A 24,367-nucleotide genomic window follows, 5' to 3' on the forward strand; every position below is an offset into this window, starting at 1 on the left:
CTAAATGATTCTGGCATACTGTGAACACGTGTTCAGGGATATACAGTATTTTCAGAGATGTAGTGAGTGAGCAGACAGGTCTGGAAGATTCTTCCCATGCTTAAAAAAAAAAATATATATATATATATATATAACCATATATTTCTAATATATTGACATATATTGAAATATATAGCCGTATATGTTGATCCTTCATCAAATATATTTCATATATGAAAGTTATTTTCGAATATTTTAGTGCCAATTAATATATTGCAAATTACATTTGTTTGGAATCTGACACTTGCAGTGAGGGGTATCATAGATATTGTAGTAGCAGTTTCAGGATACATTTGCTCAGAACGCTCAAGAAAACAGTAAAAAAAAAAAAAAAATGTTTTTTGGAACAGGGGTCCATTACTTGCCATACAAACAGAGGGCTATATAGCACAGAAACATATCATCCATAACTTAACTGATTAACCAATGAGGAGCAGTAACTCATCCATGAGCCGCCATGACATTGTCATTAGGTTTGTAAGAAGAAGGAAAATCCACACATTCAGCCCCCCCCCCCCCTCCGACAAGAATTGGAGTAATGCTGCTGCAGATACTCTGATTGTGATTTCCGGACTCGAGACTTTCAGTGTGTGTTTGTTTGGATTCTACATTTTCAAGGCGAATAATAAGCGGAAATAAGCGACGGCCGGGAAACGAATCCTTCGAGTTTCTGCGGCGAGCAGGCAGCATTGCGGAGGGTAATGGGCTGTAGCTGGCTGCAGTGGGCTCAGCTCCTCCGCAGAGCCCGGGCGAGTCCGCGTGCAGGCAGACGAAGTCGCGGTTTCGCGGGCGCGAGGAGACGAGCCGGGCAGGGAGGCAGCGCGCGGAGATAGAGAGCCGGCGGCTCTGCGGGGGAAATCGCACGTCACGCGTATGGCACACAGCCTCCCGACGGGGTAGGAGCCGGCGGTCCTGCACGGGAGGGGGGCGAGGAGGGGGGGGGGGGGGTTCTGTGTACAATTCTGCATGATGCGAGCGTGCTGCCGTTTAGCTGCTGTTTGAGTGGAGCTAGCTGGGGAGGAGAGAGAGGTAGAGAGAGAGAGAGAGAGAGAGAGAGAGAGGGAGGGAGAGAGAGAGAGAGAGAGGGAGGGTGCGTTAGGTGTGGGAAGATGATGATGCTGCGTTTCTCAGCCATCACCCCTGCCAGGCTGGTTTGCTGCTGGAGCGGCGGAGCAGCTATTTGGGGATAGGAGCTCGGCGGGAGGTTGTTTGGGGGGAAAGAGCCGGGGCGTGAACGCGAGCGGAGGCGGGGAGGGTGCTGAAATCACGCCAGCCGGCGCTGGGAGCGCCTCGCGTGGCCATCGCTGGGCGCTGCCAACGCAGCGAGCGTTTCCGCAGCGTTTCTGCTCCGCTCCCAGTCCTCCGCCTCGGAGCCTAACTCCACAGCGTCTGCACATCCGTGGGAGATACGGGCTCATCCACACCAGAGACTCGGGTCCGGCTTTTACTGTAGGTGTAGCTGTACATGCTGCTTGACACCAGCGACTGTGCTTAAGACCTGTGGAAGGTAGGTGGATCTGAATAGGAAAGTCTTGTTTATTCCTGTGCTGGGGGGGGGGTACAGGTGGGGAGGGGAGGGGGTACAGGTGGAGATGAATGGAGAAGTGTCCACGTCGCCATGGTTACTCTTATAATTTCCTGTCTCTTTGACCTCAGGGGGACGCTCACGCTCGCCTGGACCATGAGCAATGAGTCTACCGTATGGAAAAACCTAACTGAAACCACCACCGTGAGTAACACCGCCCTCTCCTTCTCCTTCCTGTGCATAGAAGCTGCTGCATTTCCTCTCAAGACAATGCTGCCTGACCTTGCCATTAGTTATCGCCATAGCGAAATCTGTACTTCAGACACCGAAATCAACACTGAGTGAGATACATGTGCCTATTCATAAAGATTGACATTGAAGCATTGACATCAGCGTTGACGTCAATCTTTAGATGGGCTGCACTTAGTTTACCTTGAATCACAGTATGTTATTGTATTTGATATCGCGAGAGGTCCAGTGGTGATGGTCTTTACGAACCTTACTGCTTGATGGCAACTTCTGCTGGCAGTTGTTTTTTATTCCCCTGATTTTCCTTTTTCTGGAGAAACCATCTCTTTTCTGAATGCCTGATCTCGGTTGTAAGCCCATTCCATTCCTGCAACATTACATTACATTACATTATTGGCATTTGGCAGACGCTCTTATCAAGAGCGACGTACAGTTGATTAGACTAAGCAGGAGACGATCCTCCCCTGGAGCAATGCAGGGTTAAGGGTCTTGCTCAAGGGCCCAACAGCTGTGCGGATCTCATTGTGGCTACTCCGGGATTAGAACCACCGGCCTTGCGTATCCCAGTCATTTACCTTAACCACTATGCTACACTACGCCCATTATTTCTGGAGAAGCGCAGATAAGCACAGATTTTTTTCCAGAACACACAACCAACCAGACTGCGTTTATCATGCAGACCACCAGGAGGCGGCGGATACCCTGCCGAATGAAAGCCTCCCTCTTCTGGTGATGCTGTAACTAACTACGGGGAGGGGCTGGCAGCAGTCAGTATCGACATGGTCAGGGTTTGATTCTACTGAACAGCCTCAAATCTGTTTTGTGTGTTTGCATTTCCGTGGTTTTTGTGAGGGTGGGGGGGGACTATCAGCCATTCAGGAGTGCCCTATCCCTAGACCTTCCGAGGGCATCTCGCTGAGAACTAAAACAACTATTTTCCCATTCCCTACTGAGAACTTGAACAACCACCTTCCCTACTGAGATCTCCAACTACCACCTTCCCCTTTCCTACTGAGAACTACAACAATCACCTTCCTCATCCCTACTGAGAACCACAAGAACCACCTTCCCTTTTCCTACTGAGAACTACAACAACCACCTTCCCTTTTCCTACTGAGAACCACAACAACCACCTTCCCTTTTCCTACTGAGAACTACAACAACCCTTCCCCTTCCCTCTAAGGGCATCTGTCACATTCAGCTGATTTCTACTACATGATATGTTTCCCCCCACAAGCCAGGGGGTATATCATGAAGCAGGATTACCGGGTTAGCTGGGTAAGCTCACAGAGTAAAACCTGGAACAGCTGTTTTTACTTCAGTCCCTGTTCCAGTATTACTCTGTGAATTTATCCAGCTAGCTAACTCAGTAATCCTGCTTCATCAAATATCCCCCAGGTGTGGCTACAGTACCTGTGGCCAGCTTACTACGCAAAAAGACTGAGGTTTATATAATTACTTGTTTTCATAGATATACATCTTTAGTATATCCCTGGAAACCATGACCATATATTTTCATTGGCATTTTGCGTGACTTCCCAAATTAACCTAACAATCTTAGAAAATGCCTTCCCTCGATTTCGAAAACAGGCTTATGTTGTTTTTGTTGGATGTGGATGGGGACCAGTTCAACCAGTGTGTGACGACAACTATATCAATGAAAGCACACATGCATGACGTGCTGTTGTTACCGATTAATAGCTGATGATTACCGAATATACAAATACAGTGCTGCGGGCATCAAGACTTGGCTACTGTGAAAGGTGTTATGAATGAGGTAGTAATGAATGATTTGGTGAGAACTAGTGTTCGGTTGGTTCATCCATGGATGATGGCGCTGCGAGTAAGGGTAGCCTAAGGTTAATTTGTACTTCCTGGTGTACAATAATATTAGTCTTGCTGTGTTGTATTGTGCTCTTTTGTCTGCCAAGTCAAATGCGTTCAGTCAACAGACAGCAGATGGTCACAGTGCTCCACCTGTGTGTGCGCGCGCGTGTGTGTGTGTGTGTGTGTGTGCGTGTTGATGACAGCCTCTATCCGATCCCCCTCAGCTCCTCTGCGTCTCCGGTCTCAGGTGCAAACAGGTTAATGGCTGGGGCCCAACAACTGAAATGGCCCTGTGGTGTTTATGGATTGACCACACACAAACCAGTGTGAGAAAATCGATGTGTTCCAGCCCAGTACTGTAATTGGTGAGGAGAAGCGTCTGCACAGCGGGCTGAGACAGGCACTCTTCTCGTGATATTTGCGGTGTTTGCATCCTGAAAGCCGACTGACTCAGGATACAGAGTAGGTAAGCTTTAAGGGGCTTCCCCAGGAGCCAAAAAGATTAAAAGTCGGAAGTTACTGGGGGGATTAGATGTAGGACGGTGAGATAAGGGGGGAGTGGGGAATGGTCATGTTATCTCCTTCCTCCTCACATATTAGTAATAATGCGTGTTATCCGAGCAACGCTTTTAATTTAGAGACAAAATCTCAAAGTTTGAAGTGAATCGAAGACGGTAATTAAGAACAAAAAGATATAACGCACATTTAAACTATTAAAAGCACAGCAACACCGAGCGATGACAAGTAAAATATCTCATTATACATAACGGTAACACACAGAATGTAATTAAAATCGCACAATGAAGGTGAGGGTTATAAATAGCTTAACTCGAAGGCCAAATGATAGGTTTTTAAAAATAAGTTTTTTTATTTATTTTTTTTAACGACAATTTCAAAGGAGCCTGTTGGCGGTGAAAGCCCAGGTGTTGAGAGATGTTTCAGAGATGATGAGAGAGGAGCCAAAAAAACGGCTCGCCCCCATTGTGTGCAGCCGGAACTGAACAGCCCCCGCAGAACCCACGAGGATGCCGGAAGGTTCCGCTCTCCTCTCCTCTCCTCTGGCCCGCTTGCCCCTCGTGATTAGCGGAAAGGACACCGAAGGCTGTGAACAAGCAGCCTCCTCCCTTTGATGTCTGAGACGGAGGTGCCCCTTCCCTCGCTCTCCTCTTTTCTCCTCTGTTTTTCTGTTACGCCCACGCCTCCCTGAATCCCCGAGTGCAGCACTTAATGCCTGAACACCCCCAAACGACAGCCGCACCTGTCCACCCAACCCCCCCCCCCTCCTCCCCCCCTTCACCTAAAATCTGGACACTCAAAGGGGCTTTCCTTTTCTGCTTTTGAGTAGAGTTGATGGAAGTCGTGAAAATTGGTTGATTTCTCCGGCATTTGCACTTGATTAAACAGGGCCGTGGCACGTTCTAGAAGATCGCCCCCCGGTGGATGCAATCCCAACGACGCCCGTCACAAGATGGCAGCCCTGTCCTGTCCCACTGCGGCTAATTTTAGAGTGCAGCGCCCTCATTTGCCAGTCAGATGGATTCGGAAATTGAATTTAGCTTCCCTTCGCCGTTCTGATGGTTTATAAGCCTGAGTGGCACGGTACATTAAAGGGAATGTTTATCTGGAGTGAAGAGTATGGTAGTCAGGCCTAAGTCTGCAGTCTGTCACTATATATTTCACAAGAGCTGACACAGCCTGAAAGGGATATTTCATGGAGAATGAACTGTGACGGTCACCAAGGCTTGACAAGTGCTGTAGTCCTCCATGCACAGAGACGCTGTCAGTCAACGGAGCTGATTATTATTATTATTATTATTATTATTATTATTATTATTATTATTATCACTGAAATGTATTTAATTTCCTTCATGGTGCAGTAGTGGAGGTAGGAGCAGTTGAACGATGGTGACTGTCTCTCTGGTCTGCTCCAGAATGTTCCAGAAGACCCTGGCAAACAGGACAGCTATGTCCTCCTGCTGGTCCTGCTGTCAGTCTTCCTCGGGGGGATGCTGGTCGTGCTGTCCGTGCTGCTGATCATCTGCCGTCGCTGCTGCGAGGGAGACCGCCGCTACTCCAGGTGAGGCTGATCCGTCTAGCGCCCCCCGCTGGGAAAGCTGAGAACTGGACCCCCCCTCACCACGTATGTGGTAACGATGTTAAAAAGTTATATTCTGAACCACATCAGAGCTGCACAGCAGTGACCTCACAGTGGTGCGGGGTTTAAAAGATCATGATGTATGAGAGTGAGAGAGTGAGAGAGAGAGAGAGCAAGCGGGAGAGAGAGAGAGGGGAGAGAGAGAGAGCGGGAGAGGGAGAGAGAGAAAGAGAGAGCAGGGGAGAGAGAGTGGGAGAGAGAGAAAGGGGTGGGGGGGAGAGAGAAACAGAGTGAGACAGAGATAACGAGAAATACAGAGAGGGAGAGATACAGAGACAGGTACACTAAGAGAGAGAGAGAACAAGAGAAAGAGATACAGAGAGAGAGAGAGAGAGAAATTGTGGATAATCAGATAATTTCTTTCTCCCCTCATTTTTAAAGACCGACTGGCACACCGTGGTTTGCTAAAACACGCTCTTGTGTTAAATTTCACTGGCCGTTGTTCTGGACCAATGAGAGCAGCCTCTGTTCCACCTTCCCCCGGCACAGCCCCATCAGCCAGGCTGCAGGCCACTGGAGCACTGCAGACCCGTACAAATGATGATCCTAACGAAATCTCATAGCAGCCATCAGGGGCCATTAATCTCTCGTCTCCCGGAGTCATGAGCTCCGGCCGGGGCCGGTGAAGTCACGGGGGGGGCCCGGGCGCACCGAGGAAATGAACCCCGCAAAAGCCAAAAAAACCTGGAAAAATTGTGAAAAACACTCCTCTGTGGCGGGAGGTTACTTACAGATAACGCCCGGCGTTCACCTCCCACCAGTAAACCCCCGGTGGGAGGAGTGCTGCGTCTCGGCCGGGCTTGCAGCTAACGACCCGGTGTGACAGACAGCGGGTCAACGCCCACGCCCCCCTCCCGCTGAGCCGCCGGCGCAATTAAAAAAGCCTGCCTTTCAATCGAATCCCTCGTGCAGACACTTCAATACCAAACTGTACACATCATTACTCAGGAGTGAAGGGGGGGTCGATACGGCTTACGGGGGAAGAGAAACGAAACGCGGGCGAAAAACGACGAGGCGCGCGCACAACACATCAAACTCCAGCGTAGCGGATGTTTACCGTTTTCACGCACAGTATTGGAACACAGTAACAGACAGCAGTTGTTTGAGGGCAGCGCGAGTTAACCGAATTTTAGCGGAACGCGTGTGTTTGTTGACGATATAAGTGTCCCCCCGTACGTCGCAAAGTCCCCACAACTTGTTGCGCTTGTTGTATTGTTGTACTAAAACACTGACTACCCAGGCACGGCTCCATATGCCGATGAACTGACATCCTCGCTGAAAGTGTCAGCTGTGCTGTGAGGAGAGAAATGAAAACGCAGTCTGGGCCCTGATGGGTCTGACAAGGCGCCAAACGCGTGGGCGGCGGCGGTTACATCACGGTGTCGTTGACTCTGTGCTTTTTCGGCTCCGTGGCGCAGGGCCGGCGATGACCCGGAGAAGACCAACACCACGTACCTGGAGGAGTCGCAGCCGGTGCAAGGTGAGAGAGCCCGACGGACGCTTCGCGGGAACGTCGACGATGAACGTCGGTTGACGGGCGTCGACGCGACGTCGACTAGTATGTCGGAAATGAACGTTCACTGAGTTCGATGAGTATCGAACGCCGATCGATTATAGGTTTATGAGAGTGGTCTGCTAGTCGATAAATAGTTTAGGAGGAGCTCTCCACACCCATGTCTTGTGGTCTGGGACAAAGGCTATTTACTGTGAGCAACTGCCGTTCAGGTTGCCGAGGAAACCGTGTGATTTCAGATGGACAGGGTTTTATAATTTGCTCAGAGAAAAACATTTTTTTTTTGGCACTTATTGAAATGAGATAGCTGTAGATTGATTACTGTGTGTGGAGTTCAATACTATGCGTCTTGAGTCCAAGCTTCAGTTTGGTTTGGTTTCAGAACGTTGAAACTGAACTGGCTGAATTAATCAGAGAAATCATTGCCTGCTCAATCAACATCTGCATCCACAGTCCGCAAAGCGGTGTGCTTAGCTTTAGCGTGGGAGTTTTCTGCGTGTGGAGTGCCGCCCTGTTTGTGCGACGGTTAAGGTTTTCCACCTGCTCGACTGTTCGACCCCAAGGGACAGGGAACGCCAGGCCTGTCAATCAACAGAGTAACAGGCAGAAGAGACGTACAGAGACGGCACAGGTCCCCCATAGCCTTACCAGGCCTTATACCAAGGCTTGCTCCATAGTTCAGCTCCATATTTCATTTCCTATTTCTGCCATTTCAAGTGCACATAGGTGAGCCATGCTGAAGAACACAGTCCAAGCTACGTTTTGAAACATTACATTACATTACATTACATTACGTGGCATTTAGCAGACGCTCTTATCCAGAGCGACGTACAACAAAGTGCAAATCAATCACAAGAACAAGTGCAAAAGTAGACCTGAGAGGACAGTACAGTTCCGAGTCCTAGTGAAACAGCTGGTAGTTGGTTGGCCAGCTCAGACCAGCTCAAGCTATGTTTTTGACACAGCTGAAACCAGCTCAGGCGGGCTACCAGCACTAGAGGTTTTACCAGCTCATACCCAGCGAGACTAGCTCATGACCAGCTCGACCAGCTCGATTTTCACGCTGGTCAAGCAGGCATAGATAGATTTTACAGCAGGGAGGACACACTCTATTTAAAATGTTGAAAATGCCACAGTATGCACTGATGAGGGCTCTCAGACTCTTGTCTTTATGCGGGCATTGCCTTCTACGTTCATCACAATATGTGGGTTTTTTACATTGTTTATTTTAGTTTGCTGTTTAAAGTGTTTTACTTTTTTCAAGGATACATGGTAGAATGTTGGTTTTTGGAGAGCAGCTTCTGTGCTTGTCATCACCTGTTTTTTAAACATGGGCTTTATTGGCCGGTCCAACTGTGTGTTTCGGTATTTACAGTTGAAAGAAAGTACACCTGCGTGGGCCTCAGGGCCAGCTGTTGGTTTGTACACGTAGGGACCGTCCTGAATGGAATGCTCAAGACAAGGCAGGGCTGCAGCGAAAACATGTCTACAAGTCTACGCCTTTCAACCCCAAATGACGTACTCTCATTGTACATTTACAAAATCCACTGTGTGTTTCTCGATCAGGGTATTACTCATACTTCACAGCTAGAGTGAACTTAGCTGTTCCTCCAAGGTCCCGTTTCCATGGTGAAAAGCCACATTCCACTGTCAGTTCAGCTGATGTTTCATAACAACTTTTTCTGATGCAGACCTTGGAACAAACTCTGATGCTAGAGGAATGAAACAGCCGTCCTGTATCGGACGGGAATGCATCCATCAGTACTTTTCCACGTGGTTATCTATCCTCGCTAAAGTTCAAGGGCGGGGTTTGTGATTTACCTCAGATTTGGTTCAGCTCCTGTCACAAATCACAAACCTGCCTTTTGACCTTTAGCCAGCAAAGATAACTGTCCAGATCTTTGATTCCTGATTAGTATGAGACGGCTTTCTCTAAAAGAAAATCTAGTCCAGCAGGTCAATATTAATTAGGGTGTTCTGCCAAAACAATCTATATCATACTGACAGAAAGTTATATTACAAAAGTAGCTTTGTGCTTTCATTGTGATTGCTGATTGCGAGCTTATGTACATGAAGGCGTGGGATCTGTAAACCTCCCCATACAATTTGAAAAAAGAAAACATTTAAGTATTTTAGAGAAAAATCGCTTTTTTGGTTCTTGTTTTTCATGAGCAAACTCAACGAAACTTAGGTTGTTTCACAGCTGAGCAGATAGGAAAGGATCTCATACGATCCCCGATTCCAACCCCTGGACTGGGGTGGTCTGCTTTGGTACAAATCAGAGACCGCAGTCTTTGTTTATACCCAATTAGAGATCCCCTATCTGCTTTTATACCATCAGTCATCATTTGCCTTTTAAATCCAGAGATCACCGATCTGCTTGTGTACCCAATCAGAGATCACCTATCTGTTTGCATACCGAGTAAGAGATCACCTGTCGTTTTACACCCGATCAGAGATCGTCGTCTGTTTGTACACCTGATCAGAGATGACCGTGTGTTTGTACACCTGATCAGAGATGACCGTGTGTTTGTACACCCAATCAGAGATCACCGTGTGTTTGTACACCCAATCAGAGATCACCGTGTGTTTGTACACCCAATCAGAGATCACCATCCGGGTGGATGAGTCGGACTGCCTGTCGGCCGCCAGCAGCCATGACACGGAGACGGAGCGCTTCCTGACGACGGGCACCACGGGCCGGCGCGTCTCCTTTAACGAGGCGGCGCTGTACGACCACGGGAAGAAGACGCAGGAGAAAGGTCGAAGGTCAGCCTCCCACTCGCTGAACCCACTCCACACCCGCGCGCGCCCACTCACTCACACACACCTGCATGCTGCAGGACTGCACACACACTCTCTCACACCCACTCAACACTCACTCACACACACCTACATACTGCAGACTGCACACACACACTCACACAGACCCACACAACACCCACTCACACACACCTGCATGCTGCAGGACTGCACATACACTCTCACACACCCACTCAACACCCACTCACACACACCTACATACTGCAGGACTGCACACACACACACACACACACACTCAGCACCCACACACTCAACACCCACTCACACAAACCTCCATACTGCAGGACTGCACACACACACACACACTCAACATCCACACACTCACACACACCTCCATACTGCAGGACTGCACACACACACACACACACACACACACACACACACAGTCACACACAGCTACATACTGCAAGACTGCATACACACACACACACACACGCACACACGCCCACTCACACAAACTATACTCCATGCTCTAGGACTCCAATCAGATCTGATAAAATAATATAAATGTCAGAAATATGTTTTCACACACACAACACGCACCCACTCACTCAACACCCATGCACACCCCCCCATCCATACTCCAGGACTGCACTGGCCATTCAGATACAACCAATGAATTTGAATGTTTGAAAAAAAAATGTATGCACACACGCACACACACTCAACACCTACACACACCCACCCCTCCATACTCCAGGACTGCAGTGGCCAATCAGAAATGTGCTTCTTTACACAAACACACACAAAGACACACACACACACACACGCGCGCGCGTGCGCGCATTCCACCATTCGGTGCTTTGATCTCTTGTTTTCCTCCCAGGCTGACGTTGTTATAGTACTCAGGCTTCGGAGAAGTGGTATCATTTTTATTTATTTGTTTATTCATTTAATTTGTCCGTCCTGTCCTTTCCGTTTTCATCTCTATCCGCCTGCGGTTGATGTACCCTTCAAAGTTAATGCGCACTCATAAAAACATCAATTCAAACGGTTAGAGTAGTCATCGTTTCTTTGTGAGTCATTTCGTGCCTTTTGTGAGACCAAATAGCACTCCGACAAGCGGTTCACCGCTGGGTAGGTGCCTACAGCGTATGTGCCCACATGTGTGACGTAGGTATCCCTGCATGAGTGCAGGTGGCGTTGACGTAAGAATGAAGAGGCCTCTTGTTGTTCTCTCGGGCGGCTCGCGGCTCTGACGCATTCGCCTCTCCACCCCAGGTACACTCTCACCGAGGGCGACTTCCACCACCTGAAAAACGCCCGACTCACCCACCTCCACCTGCCCCCGCCCGCCCTGAAGATCCTCACCATCCACGAGTGCGAGTCATCGGAGAACAGCATCGCCATGACGACACGCCCCGCCTCCAAGTCCAGCCTCTCCATCTTCCAGGTAACCGGGGCCGTCGTCGGCACGGTTACGGCCGCGGCAATTATAGTCGCGTCGCGATCAATCAGCGCAGATTAATAAAATATATCACGGATATTAAATGTGAAAAAAAAAAAATTGATATCGCTCTCCTCCCTCATTTCAAAAATAGGAATCGGCGAAATGATGCGGAGAGGTTTTTCTAATTAACGGCTCTTTTCCGTATGAATCATCGTCTCCTTAATCTTAATGTAGAACTCCATTTGGCTGCTAATCTGCTCCTCTCCCCATTCTATTGCCCCGTCTCCAGCCCTCCATTTGCCCCCTGCCCCAGACGGCCCTGACCAGCCTGAGCATCAGCCCCAGTTCTGCCCTCCCGGGAGACGCCCTCAACTCCGTGGTGGACAGCAGCTTCAGCGAGAGTCCCCCGGCCCCCGGCCCTGAGGGCCCCCGGGCCAGCTCTGTGAGTGAACGGGGCCCCTGAGGGGGGGGTGGGTGGGGGGGGGGGGGGGTTAGATAGAGCCATGATGCATCGCTTTTATCCTCCTGAGGCCTGTCAGACAAATAATGAAATTATTAGAATTTATTTTACATAATGCAAATGTCTTGGATGACAAAAACATGTTGCGGTGATATTATCATGAATAAAATTTGATTAATATTGATTAAATGTCCCTTGCAATGTAGGTTTCAGTGTAGTGGAATATATGGTTCTGGAGATGAAGACCAGAGACTCATGTCCCCTTCAGGGAACAATAATGAATTGCCGGGTCTGTCTTAGGAGCGACTACATTCTACATATTTGTGGATCAGAAATTCAAATCAGTTCAAATAGTTACAGTTGGAAAAATGTGAAGAGACAAGGAAAAAAAAACAAAGCACTGAGGCTTGAGTGGACAGACAGGCACAGCTAAGGTCATCACGGTCGATTGGACCCTAATGAGGAGAGGAACACGCTCAGCTCGACCGCCCACGAGCCTGCTCCCACGGGGGCGCGTGGGTTTGGCGCACGATGCATGAAGGGGCGGCCATGTATGGGAGGGACGCTGCCAGATTATCACACGCACAGACAATCACAGGTGTAGACTGCCTTGGCTGATTCGTGGGTGTCTCTGCTCCCTCTCTCTCTCTCTCTCTCCCCCTCTCTCCCTCTCTCTGTCTCTCTGTCTCTGCCTCTTTCTTTCTCACGCTCTCTCTCTCCCCTCTCTCTCTCTCCCCTCTCTCTCTCTCTCTCCCCCTCTCTCTCCCTCTCTGTCTCTCTGCTCTCTCTGTCTCTGCCTCTCTTTCTCACTCTCTCTCTCCCCTCTCTCCCTCTCCTTCCCCCTCTCTCGCCACCTCTCCCCCTCGCTCCCTCTCTCTCTCTCTCTCCCTCTCCCCCTCTCTCTCCACCTCTCTCCCTCTCTCTCTCTCTCTCTGTCTCTCTGCTCTCTCTGTCTCTGCCTCTTTCTCACTCTCTCTCTCTCCCCTCTCTCCACCTCTCCCCCTCTCTCCCTCTCTCTCTCCCTCTCCCCCTCTCTCTCCACCTCTCTCCCTCTCCCCCTCTCTCTCCCTCTCCGGGCAGATCGAGGTGATGGGGGCCGGGGCCCGGATCGGGGGCAGCCCGGGCGGTGCGAGTGAAGGGGCCGTGGCCTCTGGCGCCCCCTCTGGCGGATCTGGGCAGGGCACGGTGCTGCAGTTCTTCACCAAGCTGCGGCGCCACGCGAGTCTGGAGGGCGCCAGCCCCTACTTCAAGATCAAGAAGTGGAAGTTCGACAGCAGCCAGCGGGCCTCCAGCCTGGACACCAGAGGTAGGAGCTTCCCTGCCATCCCCAGACCCCTTGAGTCGGGTCCAGGCCTTAAAATTATGCATTAAGATTATTTAGGTTAGGTAAGATAAGCTCAATGAAATTTGACTATAATTTCCTGAAACTAACAGAGCTGAAATGGAACTGAACCTGAAGCTAGGTCGACACAACTTTTTAGCATGCTAGGCTAATGGCTCGCTAGGCAAAACTTTTCAAGGAAAGTGACACAAGCCATGAAACGGAGCCAGTCATTGTGTTAAACGGCCAAACTCGATCTCCAATCAGCGTCATCAGCACTTCCAAACACGCCATTATCATTAAGATCTGCCGGGGTGAGTACACAACGTGCACTTAGGGAGAGTCATTGTGAAAATAAAGAATAGGAGATGTTCCAGCAAGTTCCGGTCCACTGGCCCTTATTGTCTTTATTAGGATGATTATTCCTCCCTATTTAACCCCCCCCCCCCACCACCACCTCCACTTCATCCCCCACTGGGCAATCAATGGCGGTTAAGCCCAAATCAATGACAGCTGCATCATAGTGCGATCCTGCTGGAGCCAGCCAGTGGAATGAGCCCAACAGAACCTTCCTGCATAATTCATCGCTGGCCCTGCTAAATGACTGTCTCACGAGCCGGCCGGTGCACTTGGTCAGATATGAAATGAGCCGGAATGATGGGCCAATGAGAGAGAATTTATGCGCGGTGGGAGTGTAGATGTGAGATACCGTATGTAGATTTATTTCTTTCTTTCTGTTGTATTGGGATGGTATTGGTGACTGACACGTTGTCCCCCAAAAGCAAACACAACAAAGGTGTTCCGGTTGGGCCAACGGAACCTGTAGAATAGTGGTTAGGATACATGACTGGGACCTGCATGGTTGGTGGTTCAATTCCTGGCGGAACCATAATAGGATCTGTGCAGCTGTTGGGCCCTTGAGCAAGGCCCTTAATCCCACATTGCTCCTGGGGGGATTGTCCCCCGCTTAGTCTAATCAACTGGACGTCACTTTGGATAAAAATGTCAGCTAAATAACATCTAAAATGCCTACTAGGGTGAGATTGTGCTGATCTAAAACAACCACAACTCCCAAGACAGCGGTATTCACTCTTGCCCTTGGAGAGCCGCAGAAAGATTAGCGTTTCCTTTCACCTTAGAATCAACAAAGTTATTGAGGTGAGTTAACCGTGGAGTCAGCCATTGTGACCGATCGATTCTCGGCTGAGTCACTGCAAAAACTTGCCAAGTCACCTCTGCGGGCCAGGAGTGGATGCCTTGTTGTAAAAGGATTTGTGTTCCAGAACTGTCCGCCCACATAGTGGCAGTCGAAGGGGCCCGCAGTGACATGGTACTCTGTTACACATCAGGCCCTTGTGGGAGGCAGGTCAAGGCACGCAGCTCACTACATGGAGGTCACCTGCCTGGTGGCTCTGTTGTCATGGCCACTGCAGGGCGTAAGAGGGATCTGACAGAATCAGCCGTATCTCAGCTTGCAACTCTCTCCCAGGTTAACTTACAATCCATTTAGCAGAAGTTTTCTTCCAAGGCGACATACAGTTGATTAGACTAAGCGGGGGACAATCCCCCCTGGAGCAATGTGGGGCTTAGGACCCAAGAGCTGTGCAGATCTTATCGTGGCTACCGTGGATTGAACCACCAACCTTCCAGGTAGCCACCAAACTACCAACTTGAACCACCGCCCTTAGCCACGAAGCTACAAGCTGCCCCAAACGTGTCATCACTCTCCATTTCGACAAGCCCTGTCCTCCTGGACGGCCATTTTGGAGTCGGGGAGCGGAGCAAGCTGCTAACTTCACCGTGGCACCGGTCCACTGGCAGCCCTGTGGCTCTCACTGTTTAGCACCCGTCTGAGAAGAGGCGCGTCTTTGTGAACGACTGCTAATGGCGGAGGAGCAGCAGCCTCTCGACACACTCAGACGCATCTTGGCAAGACGGACACGTTCGTTCGGCTTCCAATAACAACAAAACATTGGCAGGAACATTCGCAGAGCTGAGCATATAAGGGAAAAAAAAAAAACCTAACAAATGTGATACACAGCCTGTTAGACAAATAATTGGGGTGGGGAGGAGCAGCAGTTGTATGTTGGGGGTTGCTCAATCGAGGATCAATACTTGAATTAGCGATTGGTGGCCAATTACCCTTGAAGTTGAACGGTAATGTGGCCGCCCGTGTTTAATGTGATGGATAATGTGGAGTTTGGCACACTTGCTGACTGGTCGTACGTCAAATGCTAGATCAAGATATATTGGGGGTGTCCTGGTGCGCACAGTATTTTAAAACTCTTTATGAGGACGCAACAGGATCAGCACACATTCATTTGGAATATAAGTGATGTGAATGGTAATATTGCAGTGGTCCAAGCCAGCGGGCAATTATTGCCTGCTGGAGGGTTCTTGATCCCACCCCAAATTGAAAACACAAGCAAAATACCCATTTTGTATTCTAAGATGGCTAAAGATGTATGCACCATGGATCCATAGGTCTACGTAAATATTAAGTTTAAGTCTTCTTTCATCTCTTCATGTATTTGAAATGCATCTCTGTGTAAATAACTGAATGTAGTCATTCGACATAAACTGACATCATCTGCTAGGCCATCTTGTGACTGCTGTGACTTGATGCCGTGTTATGTCAGCCTTATGTCCAACGGTTCAAATGCACATTTTTTAACACAGACATGCAATGTGTGGCTGAGATACAACAGAGGACGGTTCAAATGCACATTTTTTAACACAGACATACAATGTGTGGCTGAGATACAACAGAGGACGGTTCAAACGGCACATTTTTTAACACAGACATACAATGTGTGGCTGAGATACAACAGAGGACGGTTCAAATGCACATTTTTTAACACAGGCATACAATGTGTGGCTGAGATACAACAGAGGACAGACATAGCGTGAGGGGCGAGGAGGAGCCTGGCGATATTCTCTGAGAGACCGTCGGAGAAGGCACCTGTTGGGTTACAGATGCCCTCGCTCTGACAGATGGCCTTGTGACGCAGTGCACTTCCTTTTTCAAAGCACCCTGGGCCTGCGTTGGGCCCCGCCCCTGGCGGTCGACAGGCCGTTCGCACACACACACACACACACACATATACACACACGCAGGTCGAGGGCCGGCGTGTCATCCGGAGAAAACGCCGTTTGAACCCCCCCGGGACCGCCAGGATGACATCAGTGTGACGCAGACAGGAAATGGCCGTCGCGTTCTTCTGCATAAATTCATTACGGCGGAGAGAGGCCGGTTCATGACCCATTTACTGCCAATTTGGGCCAACTCAGCTGCCAATCAAAACTTTATTAGCTTATGAAATAGCCATGTCACTGTGCGGCACATTTCCAGTAGACATTTTCACATATTTTCCTGCATGGTTTGATTCAGACAGAATGTTAAGAGTCTTATGAGGAGACTATATAAGTGATTATGTACTTAATGTTTCAGCATACGTTTCAGTTTTTTTCCCCCCAAAGGTTTTTATGATCGTATAGGTTAGACCATGTGCTGTACTTTCATCAATCATTGTTTATTATAAATACTGTACATTCACAATGATGTATATTCACAGATAATCTTTTTAATGGCGCTTGGTACAAATAAGACCTCTCTTCCCTTGCCATTTTCACAGTGAGTACCTATTTGTAGCCAGTGCTGTAACAGCTGTAGGCACACCAGCACTTTAGTGGTCCAACTGTGGCAGGACCTTTCACCAACTGCCTCTTTCAAGCCCTTCCCCATCTCAGACCCTTCCTCTTGGCTAGCGGACCACTATCCCGCTAAACATGCGAAATGCTGGCGGACCAATCCCGTCAGCTCTCACAAACGCAGCCGGGGGAGGGGGGGGGACTTGGGGCGTGCGTTTGGTGCGTTGACGCGGCGCGTCTCCCCCACCAGGGTCCCCGAAACGGCGGCAGTTCCAACGGCAGAGGGCGGCCAGCGAGAGCATGGACCAGGAGGAGAGCGAGGGGCGCGAGGCGCACCACATCGACCTCATCCAGTACATCGCGCGCGCGCACGACATCCCCTACTGCCCCGGCCGCGCCTCCCCCGGCTTCCTGTCCCCCCCCTCCACGCCACCACCCTCCCTCGGCAGGTATTTTTAATTCCCTCGCCATTCATCCGCCACGCTGCTTCGCCACAGCCATCGCCTAGCGCCTAGCGCCTAGCGCTGCTGCTCATTAGCCGCCCATTCCATCGACGGCACGCCGCGGCGTGCTAATCCCGCGGTGTGGGGGGGGGGGTTTGGGGTTGGGCGCTGTTCCCAGGATGCACCAGCGGCGGTGGAGCCCGAGTCTTAGCCGATAAGCGAAAGAGGTGTGGCGTGCTACGCTGTCACCCAGAAGGGGACCGCGGAAGGGGAAACATGAGTATCTCGGTTGGTTGGTAATCTCGAATCTTCATCATGGCTTTTCAGATTATGGTGACATCATGCTCCCAGCGAAAAACCATTGCTGCAGTTTGTGTTTCTCTGGTCATCTGCTTAGTTCATCTAGTGTCTCTGCACATGCCAATGTCACAGATGGGGCCCGAATGATTGCTTCAAAATAATATGAAAATAGGACAGGCCCATTAAATTAGTCATATGATTTAATTTGGCTTTTAAATTATTTGCCAAAGTTATGTGGGTTTTGCGTACAGCATCTTTATAGAAGTGTTAAAACATAGAAATGATCTGTCTATGTGCAATGATACAGTGTGTACACTGGAATAGATCCAAACAGAAAATATAAATATACGAATATAGTGAAGTATAATATAGGCAAAGTAACACAGTGAATAATGGGATTGTAAAGCAAAGGTTACTAGTTTGATTCCCAGGTGGGGCACAGCTGTTGTACCCTTCACTAAGGGACTTATTCAGTATTGAGGCCCCTTCACTTTTTGCACACTTTTCTGTCTTGTAGATTTAATAAAATTACAATTTCTTAATCTTACTCCTTAATGTTGACAACATTATTCTCCACATATGCTATTTAGATTAACTGCCAGTAATGTTTTGGATAACTGTGATTATTCCCATTTTTATAGAATATAATAATATTATACTGCCTTTTCCCTTGTCTTCTGGACTCTCTCTATTGTCCATAATATAACAGCTACTGCTTGAATGATGAGTGCTCAACTGTTTTTAAATTTTAAAGGGATTATAATCCTATTGGGAAATAACCAAGTTCGAAAATTTTGCCTGGGCAAATTTGGCATAAAAACTTTAAAAATCTGTGAATAGCTTGAATAATCTTCTTAATGAAACCAGATAAAAGCAGCTCCCACTTCAAATAGTCACATAGAAATACACCCAACTTGATACCATGAACAGATTCCCTCGAAAGAACGCAACAGCATTGCTGTAATGAAGATGGCAAAGCAAACACTTCTAGAAACACTATATAATGAGCTGCAAGATATCTTTGAATTATCACAAAGGTTTGTAGACCTACTCAGCCTGTCAGCTAAGAGTAATAAACCCCAATACATATTTTTCCAAGATGAAACTGAAAATGATGGGGCTTAACTATATTTAATCAGTAAATTTGAAATTATTTTTTAGAAATTACAAAATAATTCCCTTTTTTATCTAGTGTTCAACACTCAGAAGGATTTAGCGGTTGCTTCCATGTCTATTTAATGACTTCAATGAATAAATAAAGAATTCTATAAGAAAAAAAATTGTTTTTGCACAACAGTAACTGGGGAATTGTGTGATCACAATGTGTTTGAGACAGCACTATTGACAGAAAATGTCCCAAAAGCTCAAACCATTCGACATTGCTGCCATTTTTACACGTGTCCCTGTGTACATGCCACAACCACCAGGGACGTATGCATTTCACTGAAGACCGAACTGTTCGTGTGAGCGAAGGGTTGCGTGAGCGCTGCTAACGTGCTAACGTGCTAACGTCTCGATCTTCCTCACTGCAGGTTAGAGGTGGAGGTGGTGGTGGAGCCTAGCTGCAGTGGCGTGAGAGGAGTGATTGGCTTGTCTCCGGAGCCCCAGGAGGAGGGGCTGGGGGTGGGACTCGGGGCAGGGCCCGGGGCCGGGTCATCCTGCCTCAAGGAGAGCTCGGAGCCCCAGACTCTGTACCGCGACATCTGGACCCTGCGGGCTTCGCTGGAGCAGTACGCCTCGTCCGACCAGAGCAGCAACAACGACCGCGATTCGGTGCGGAGCGACGCGGACAGCGTGTGCTCGCTAGGGGGCGCCACCGAGAAGGGGGGCCTGCCCAGCTACCCCTCCCAGGACATCGGAGACGAGCCAGACGGGGACGCCGAGCCGCCCCGGGCGGAGGCGGGGGACAAGGCGGGGAAGCAGGACAGCGTGGACTCGGAGAGGGGCAGCGACGGCGAGTCGGGCAACCGCAAGCTGCTGCAGATGGACAGCGGCTACGCCTCCATCGAGGCCCCCTGCAGGGCGCCGGAGGAGCTGCGGCTGTTCGGCAGCACGGCGGCGACGGGGCCCAAGGACAAAACGGCGTCGGAGAAGAGGCGCTTCTTCACCAACTCCGGGCGCAAGGGCACCGTGTGCGAGAGCGTGGAGGCGGCGGGGGAGATGTTCGAGGAGGAGCTGGAGGACGAGGCGGTGGGGGGCAGCCTGGAGGTCCAGAGCCCGCTGGGGTGGGCCCCGTACGGGCAGATGCTGGCCCCCCGGGAGGCGCAGCCCCACCCCCACCTCCACCTGCACCGGCGGGACTACAGCATCGACGAGAAGACCGACGCGCTCTTCCACGAGTTCCTGCGGCACGACCCCCAGTTCGACCAGCAGGAGTCGCCGCTGCGCACCAAGCACCGCTCGCGGGTGCACCTGCGGAAGCAGTGGCAGCGCTCCAAGCAGTACAGCGACCCCGGCGTGCGCTTCACGCCGGCCCTGGAGAGGCAGAGGCACCCGCTGCGGCGGGGCGACAGCGCCAACTACCCGCTGGACACCTGCTACCACAGCACCCTGCCCCGCATCGTCAGCGCCCCCGACGAGGAGGCCAGCGAGGGGGGCCCCAGCGCCGCGCAGACGCCCGGGGCGGGCGAGGAGGAGGAGGAGGACAGGAGGAGGGTCAGCCCCAGCAGCAGCGGCAGCGGCCGGACCATCAAGGAAGAGGAGGACCGCGCCTCCTGCTCGCCTCCCCCCGCCTCCGAGCAGCTCGAGCCCGCCGAGGAGGGCGGCAGGCAGGCCGGGCAGCCCCCCGAGCCCGCCGCCCCGCCCCCCGCCCCGGGCTACGGCCCTCAGACCATCGCGGACGAGCTGACGGACAAGCTGACCGCCACCCTGGAGGATCGGCTGTACACCGGCCTCCGCAGGGTCAAGGACAGTCAGGAGTGCACGGTGACCGTCGCCCGCGTCTCTCCCGACCACAGCCCAGTGTAGCATGACTCCGACTCGCCACCCCCCCCTCGCGCTCGCCCAAAAACAAGCCTCTGTGTTCCGTTTTGCTCTCCGGGCAACTGTAGAGCAGGGTTGCCCAACCATGTTCCTGATGACCAACCGTCCTGTAGGTTCACGACAGGGCAGCCGACGGCCTAGTGGCTAAGGTCCATGACTGGGACCCAGAAGTTTGGTGGTTCAAGCCCCAGTGTAGGTATGATAGATCCTCACAGCTGTTGGGCCCTTGAGTGAGGCCCTGCATTCAGGGGGGATTATCCCCTGCTTAGTCTAATAACCTGAAAGTCACGTCAAATAAAAGCTTCAGCTAAATAACAGACTACTATATTTATAACCCCAACAAAGCATGCCTCATTCAACAGCTGGAAATCTCGTTGAGCGGCGAATTGGTACAATCAGGTGTGTCGAATTATGGTTGAACCATAAACCTCCAGGATGGTAGATCTTCAGGAACAGAATTGGGCAGTCCTGCTGTAGAGTCTCTCTCCCACCTCCAACCGAGAAAGAAACACCTTAAAACGCGGTACACAGTTACCCAGATCTCAACAGCCCCCGCCAAATTATTCCAACATTCGTGTCACTGCTTCACAGCCTTTCTCCAAGTGAGGCAAGTGATCGTTTTAAGAGCCAATACGCCCTCTGCACTAGTAATGCCACTGTGAAATCAGGTGCTATCAGACTTGCTCGCACTTCCGCTGCAGAGACAAGACGAATCATACTCCTGTCCACCAGGGCAACAAGGCTCCATTGGCTTGAGTTTTAGCATTTAGCGTTAGCGTTCTTTTGCAGCCTTTACTTTGCATCGTTTGCATTACGTTTACAAATTAAGTTTGCTAGTAGAGCTCAATAGGACCAGCATTCATTCTCTTGCTGCACGTGATATTCATGAAGCTTTCTGGGCCATTTCGCATTTGGCATAATGTGTAGTAAAGAAAATGCTATCGTTGTCGTAAAAAAACGTCCGCCGTTTGTGTCCAGATCCCGATCAGGTCATAACTACAATTCAATTCAATTCAATTTAATTCAATTAGTATAGTGCTTTTTTTTAGGAAGGGCATTGTCACAAAGCAGCTTTACAGAGATCCAGGCCTGAACCCCAGACAGGAGAAGATTACAGACACTAGTTTACATGCATGAAGAATCGGGCAGTGAAGGTACGCCCTTGGCCCATAAGACGAGATGGATGCAGCCGCCATGCAGCTTTCTCTCAGTTTATCAGACATTTGCATTTCATTTCTGTGGAATATCATTATCGCGGCAGCGCGGACGTCAGAAAACCATGTTTTATGGTAGAGATACACAATCTGCTGATGTGATTTCCTGTCGTACTGGTGAAGTATCTGGAGGATCTGTTTAGGGGAACTTCCCTTTCATGCCATGGTGGAGAAGAACAGAGCTTACAAGTGATATGTTGTTTGGTCTCGGGTCAGACCTGTGTATAGCAACATTATACATTGTGGGGCAATATATAGGGCAATACTGTAATACAATTGGTTTTTCATCTCAAGGGAGCAAATCTGAGATGATTCGTTGCACAGTTTTCAAAGTCATGGTTATATCACCCCATGGTTATATTCCCAGATGTAGACGGTCAGTTGTTGTGGTCAGGACTCGATGATGAGCTACCTGTGCTGTCCAGTTTTCCAAATGTAGTTTACAGTATAATTACATCGATACATGGACGGATTGAAATGGAGAGAAATTGCACTATGACACGGGGTAGGGAACGGGAGGGTTAATTTCTCAGACACAGATTCCCCACTGCACCAAATCCAAAAGGCTCCTTTTTTAAAGTGTCCTTGTCGTGAAGTGTTTTCGGTGGGATTGGGACAGAGCTCGTATTCAGGGAAGCACTGACTGGATAAAAATCGACCGATTGCCAAGTGAGGTAACGATTGTGAGAACCGACGATTGTCGTTTTATATCACTGTATGTATTTATTTCCATGTGCATTTTGTTGTGCGAGTGTTTTTTTTCTTTAGAAATAAGCCAATACAATCACATTTAGGACTCACCTTATAAGAGGAACACATATAATGGCGTGTTCCTCTGTTCAGTGTTCTTCCATGCCAAATACGTTTTGGTGCTGTGGACGGCACTACCCTGCCTTACTGCGAATGTTAGGACCATGTGTAAGGCATCCGAAGCGACAGTATTAATTCAGTGTTGGTTGTACTGGCTTGTGTCACATACATAGGGGCTTATATTGGGGCCCAAATGAGACTACTGCCATTCTGTTGCGTTTGTTTTTTTATCCTCTTTGGGAAGGCATGTCGTTGAATGCATGTATTTCACAAATGAGCTTTGTGTACACATTTCGGTTGATTTTCATTTAGGTGAATGTTGACGAGGTAATCTCAACTTGGCCCCCCACCCCCACCCCCAAACAGACAACAAACTGCTTTGTGTTTTTCAAAAATCAAATCGCTAGCTTTAGGAAATTCCACCTCTCATTGGAATACAGTGCCGATGTGCCCATTCAGGGTTATATGTACTTGCACATAGCTTTATACCCAACATCTTCCTATGAAGCATCAGTAAAAATACTTCTTTACAATGACCATCATTTACAATTCACGGGATCTGCCTTACATCCGGAAACATAAACAGGCTATGAAGGCTAGTGTCGGGCCATTTTGCTTGCATAAATGGCAAATCCTTCCTTGGTAGATCAAAGGTTCTTAGGTTCCAATGAATGTAAAATGAAGGAGACTCACCATCTTGTAAAATGCTTGGAAATGAAGATGGCGTGATTCATTTTAGGATTTTTTTTGTTCAGTAATACATGTCAACATCCATTTGTTCATGGTAATAGGAGTCTGAACATTCTCTTTTCACTGATGCTGGATCATTCTCTTATGTTTTGAAGAGCCATTTCTTCCAGACTGGAATTACGTGTGCAAATAAATTTGATTTAGCTGGATGTTTTACGGAGAACTGGCTGCAGTGTAGTCTACAGTCTGAAAGCTAGTTGTCTCTTCCATTTATAACCAGGAAGAGCTCGCCATTATGAATGGAATCTGTCAATCTAATGCCAATTGAACTGAAGAGTTACAAGTGAAATTTTGAGAATTTGTGACATAGAAGAGACAGAGCACCTTACAGAGTTAATAAAGCAAATATTTGGATGTTAAGGTTTGCTAACTTTAACACCGTTGTGTGAGGTTTAGGTTTCAGTTGTGGTCAGGTGGAGAATAGGGGCACAAGGTCCAGTCCTGTGCCTGTTACTGCTCAGCACAACCACTCGAAGATCTTATGAGCAGATAAAGCTTATTGCCGAAGTGACTAGTCAGCCACATTTTAACCTCTCTTTTGTTATGAATGGGAAGTTGCCATCATCAGTTGATGAAAGCAGAGCTTTAAAAAGTATGGTTCAAAATAGTAATAATAATAATAATCTGCTTCTTTGTCTCAGTTTATTTTTAAAGAAATCGTTGACAGCCAACCCACAGTAATTATTACAATGACCTTTAAACCTCATGTAAGCCTGGTTGTTGAGCTGAACAGACCCGACATTAGAACCGGCTTTAAGAATTGAAGATGATTTAAGTGCATTTCATTCGTCTTGTAGAGACACTACAATAAAATGGCTTAGAGGTATGAAAATATTTGTCCAGTTATATACATTTAACAAAGAACTAATCTGTATAAAGATCGATTTATTCTTGTACAGAAGCACAGCGTTGCCC

At 49.1% G+C, this 24,367-nt stretch overlaps 1 protein-coding gene across 1 annotated transcript; it reads left to right on the plus strand.

The window, feature by feature from the left end:
- The first annotated feature begins 1,432 nt into the window (after positions 1–1,432).
- On the plus strand, positions 1,433–23,040 carry cbarpb (CACN subunit beta associated regulatory protein b). Its single transcript, XM_061239967.1, has 10 exons — positions 1,433–1,546; positions 1,696–1,768; positions 5,572–5,717; positions 7,214–7,275; positions 9,915–10,077; positions 11,353–11,524; positions 11,811–11,963; positions 13,062–13,287; positions 17,204–17,402; positions 19,229–23,040. Exons 2-10 carry the CDS (start codon positions 1,721–1,723, stop codon positions 20,661–20,663), a joined length of 2,604 nt encoding a protein of 867 aa, XP_061095951.1. The 5' UTR covers positions 1,433–1,546; positions 1,696–1,720; the 3' UTR covers positions 20,664–23,040.
- Positions 23,041–24,367: the final 1,327 nt, after the last annotated feature.

The sequence above is a fragment of the Conger conger genome, chromosome 4 (assembly GCF_963514075.1).
Source record: "Conger conger chromosome 4, fConCon1.1, whole genome shotgun sequence".
NCBI lineage: Eukaryota > Metazoa > Chordata > Actinopteri > Anguilliformes > Congridae > Conger > Conger conger.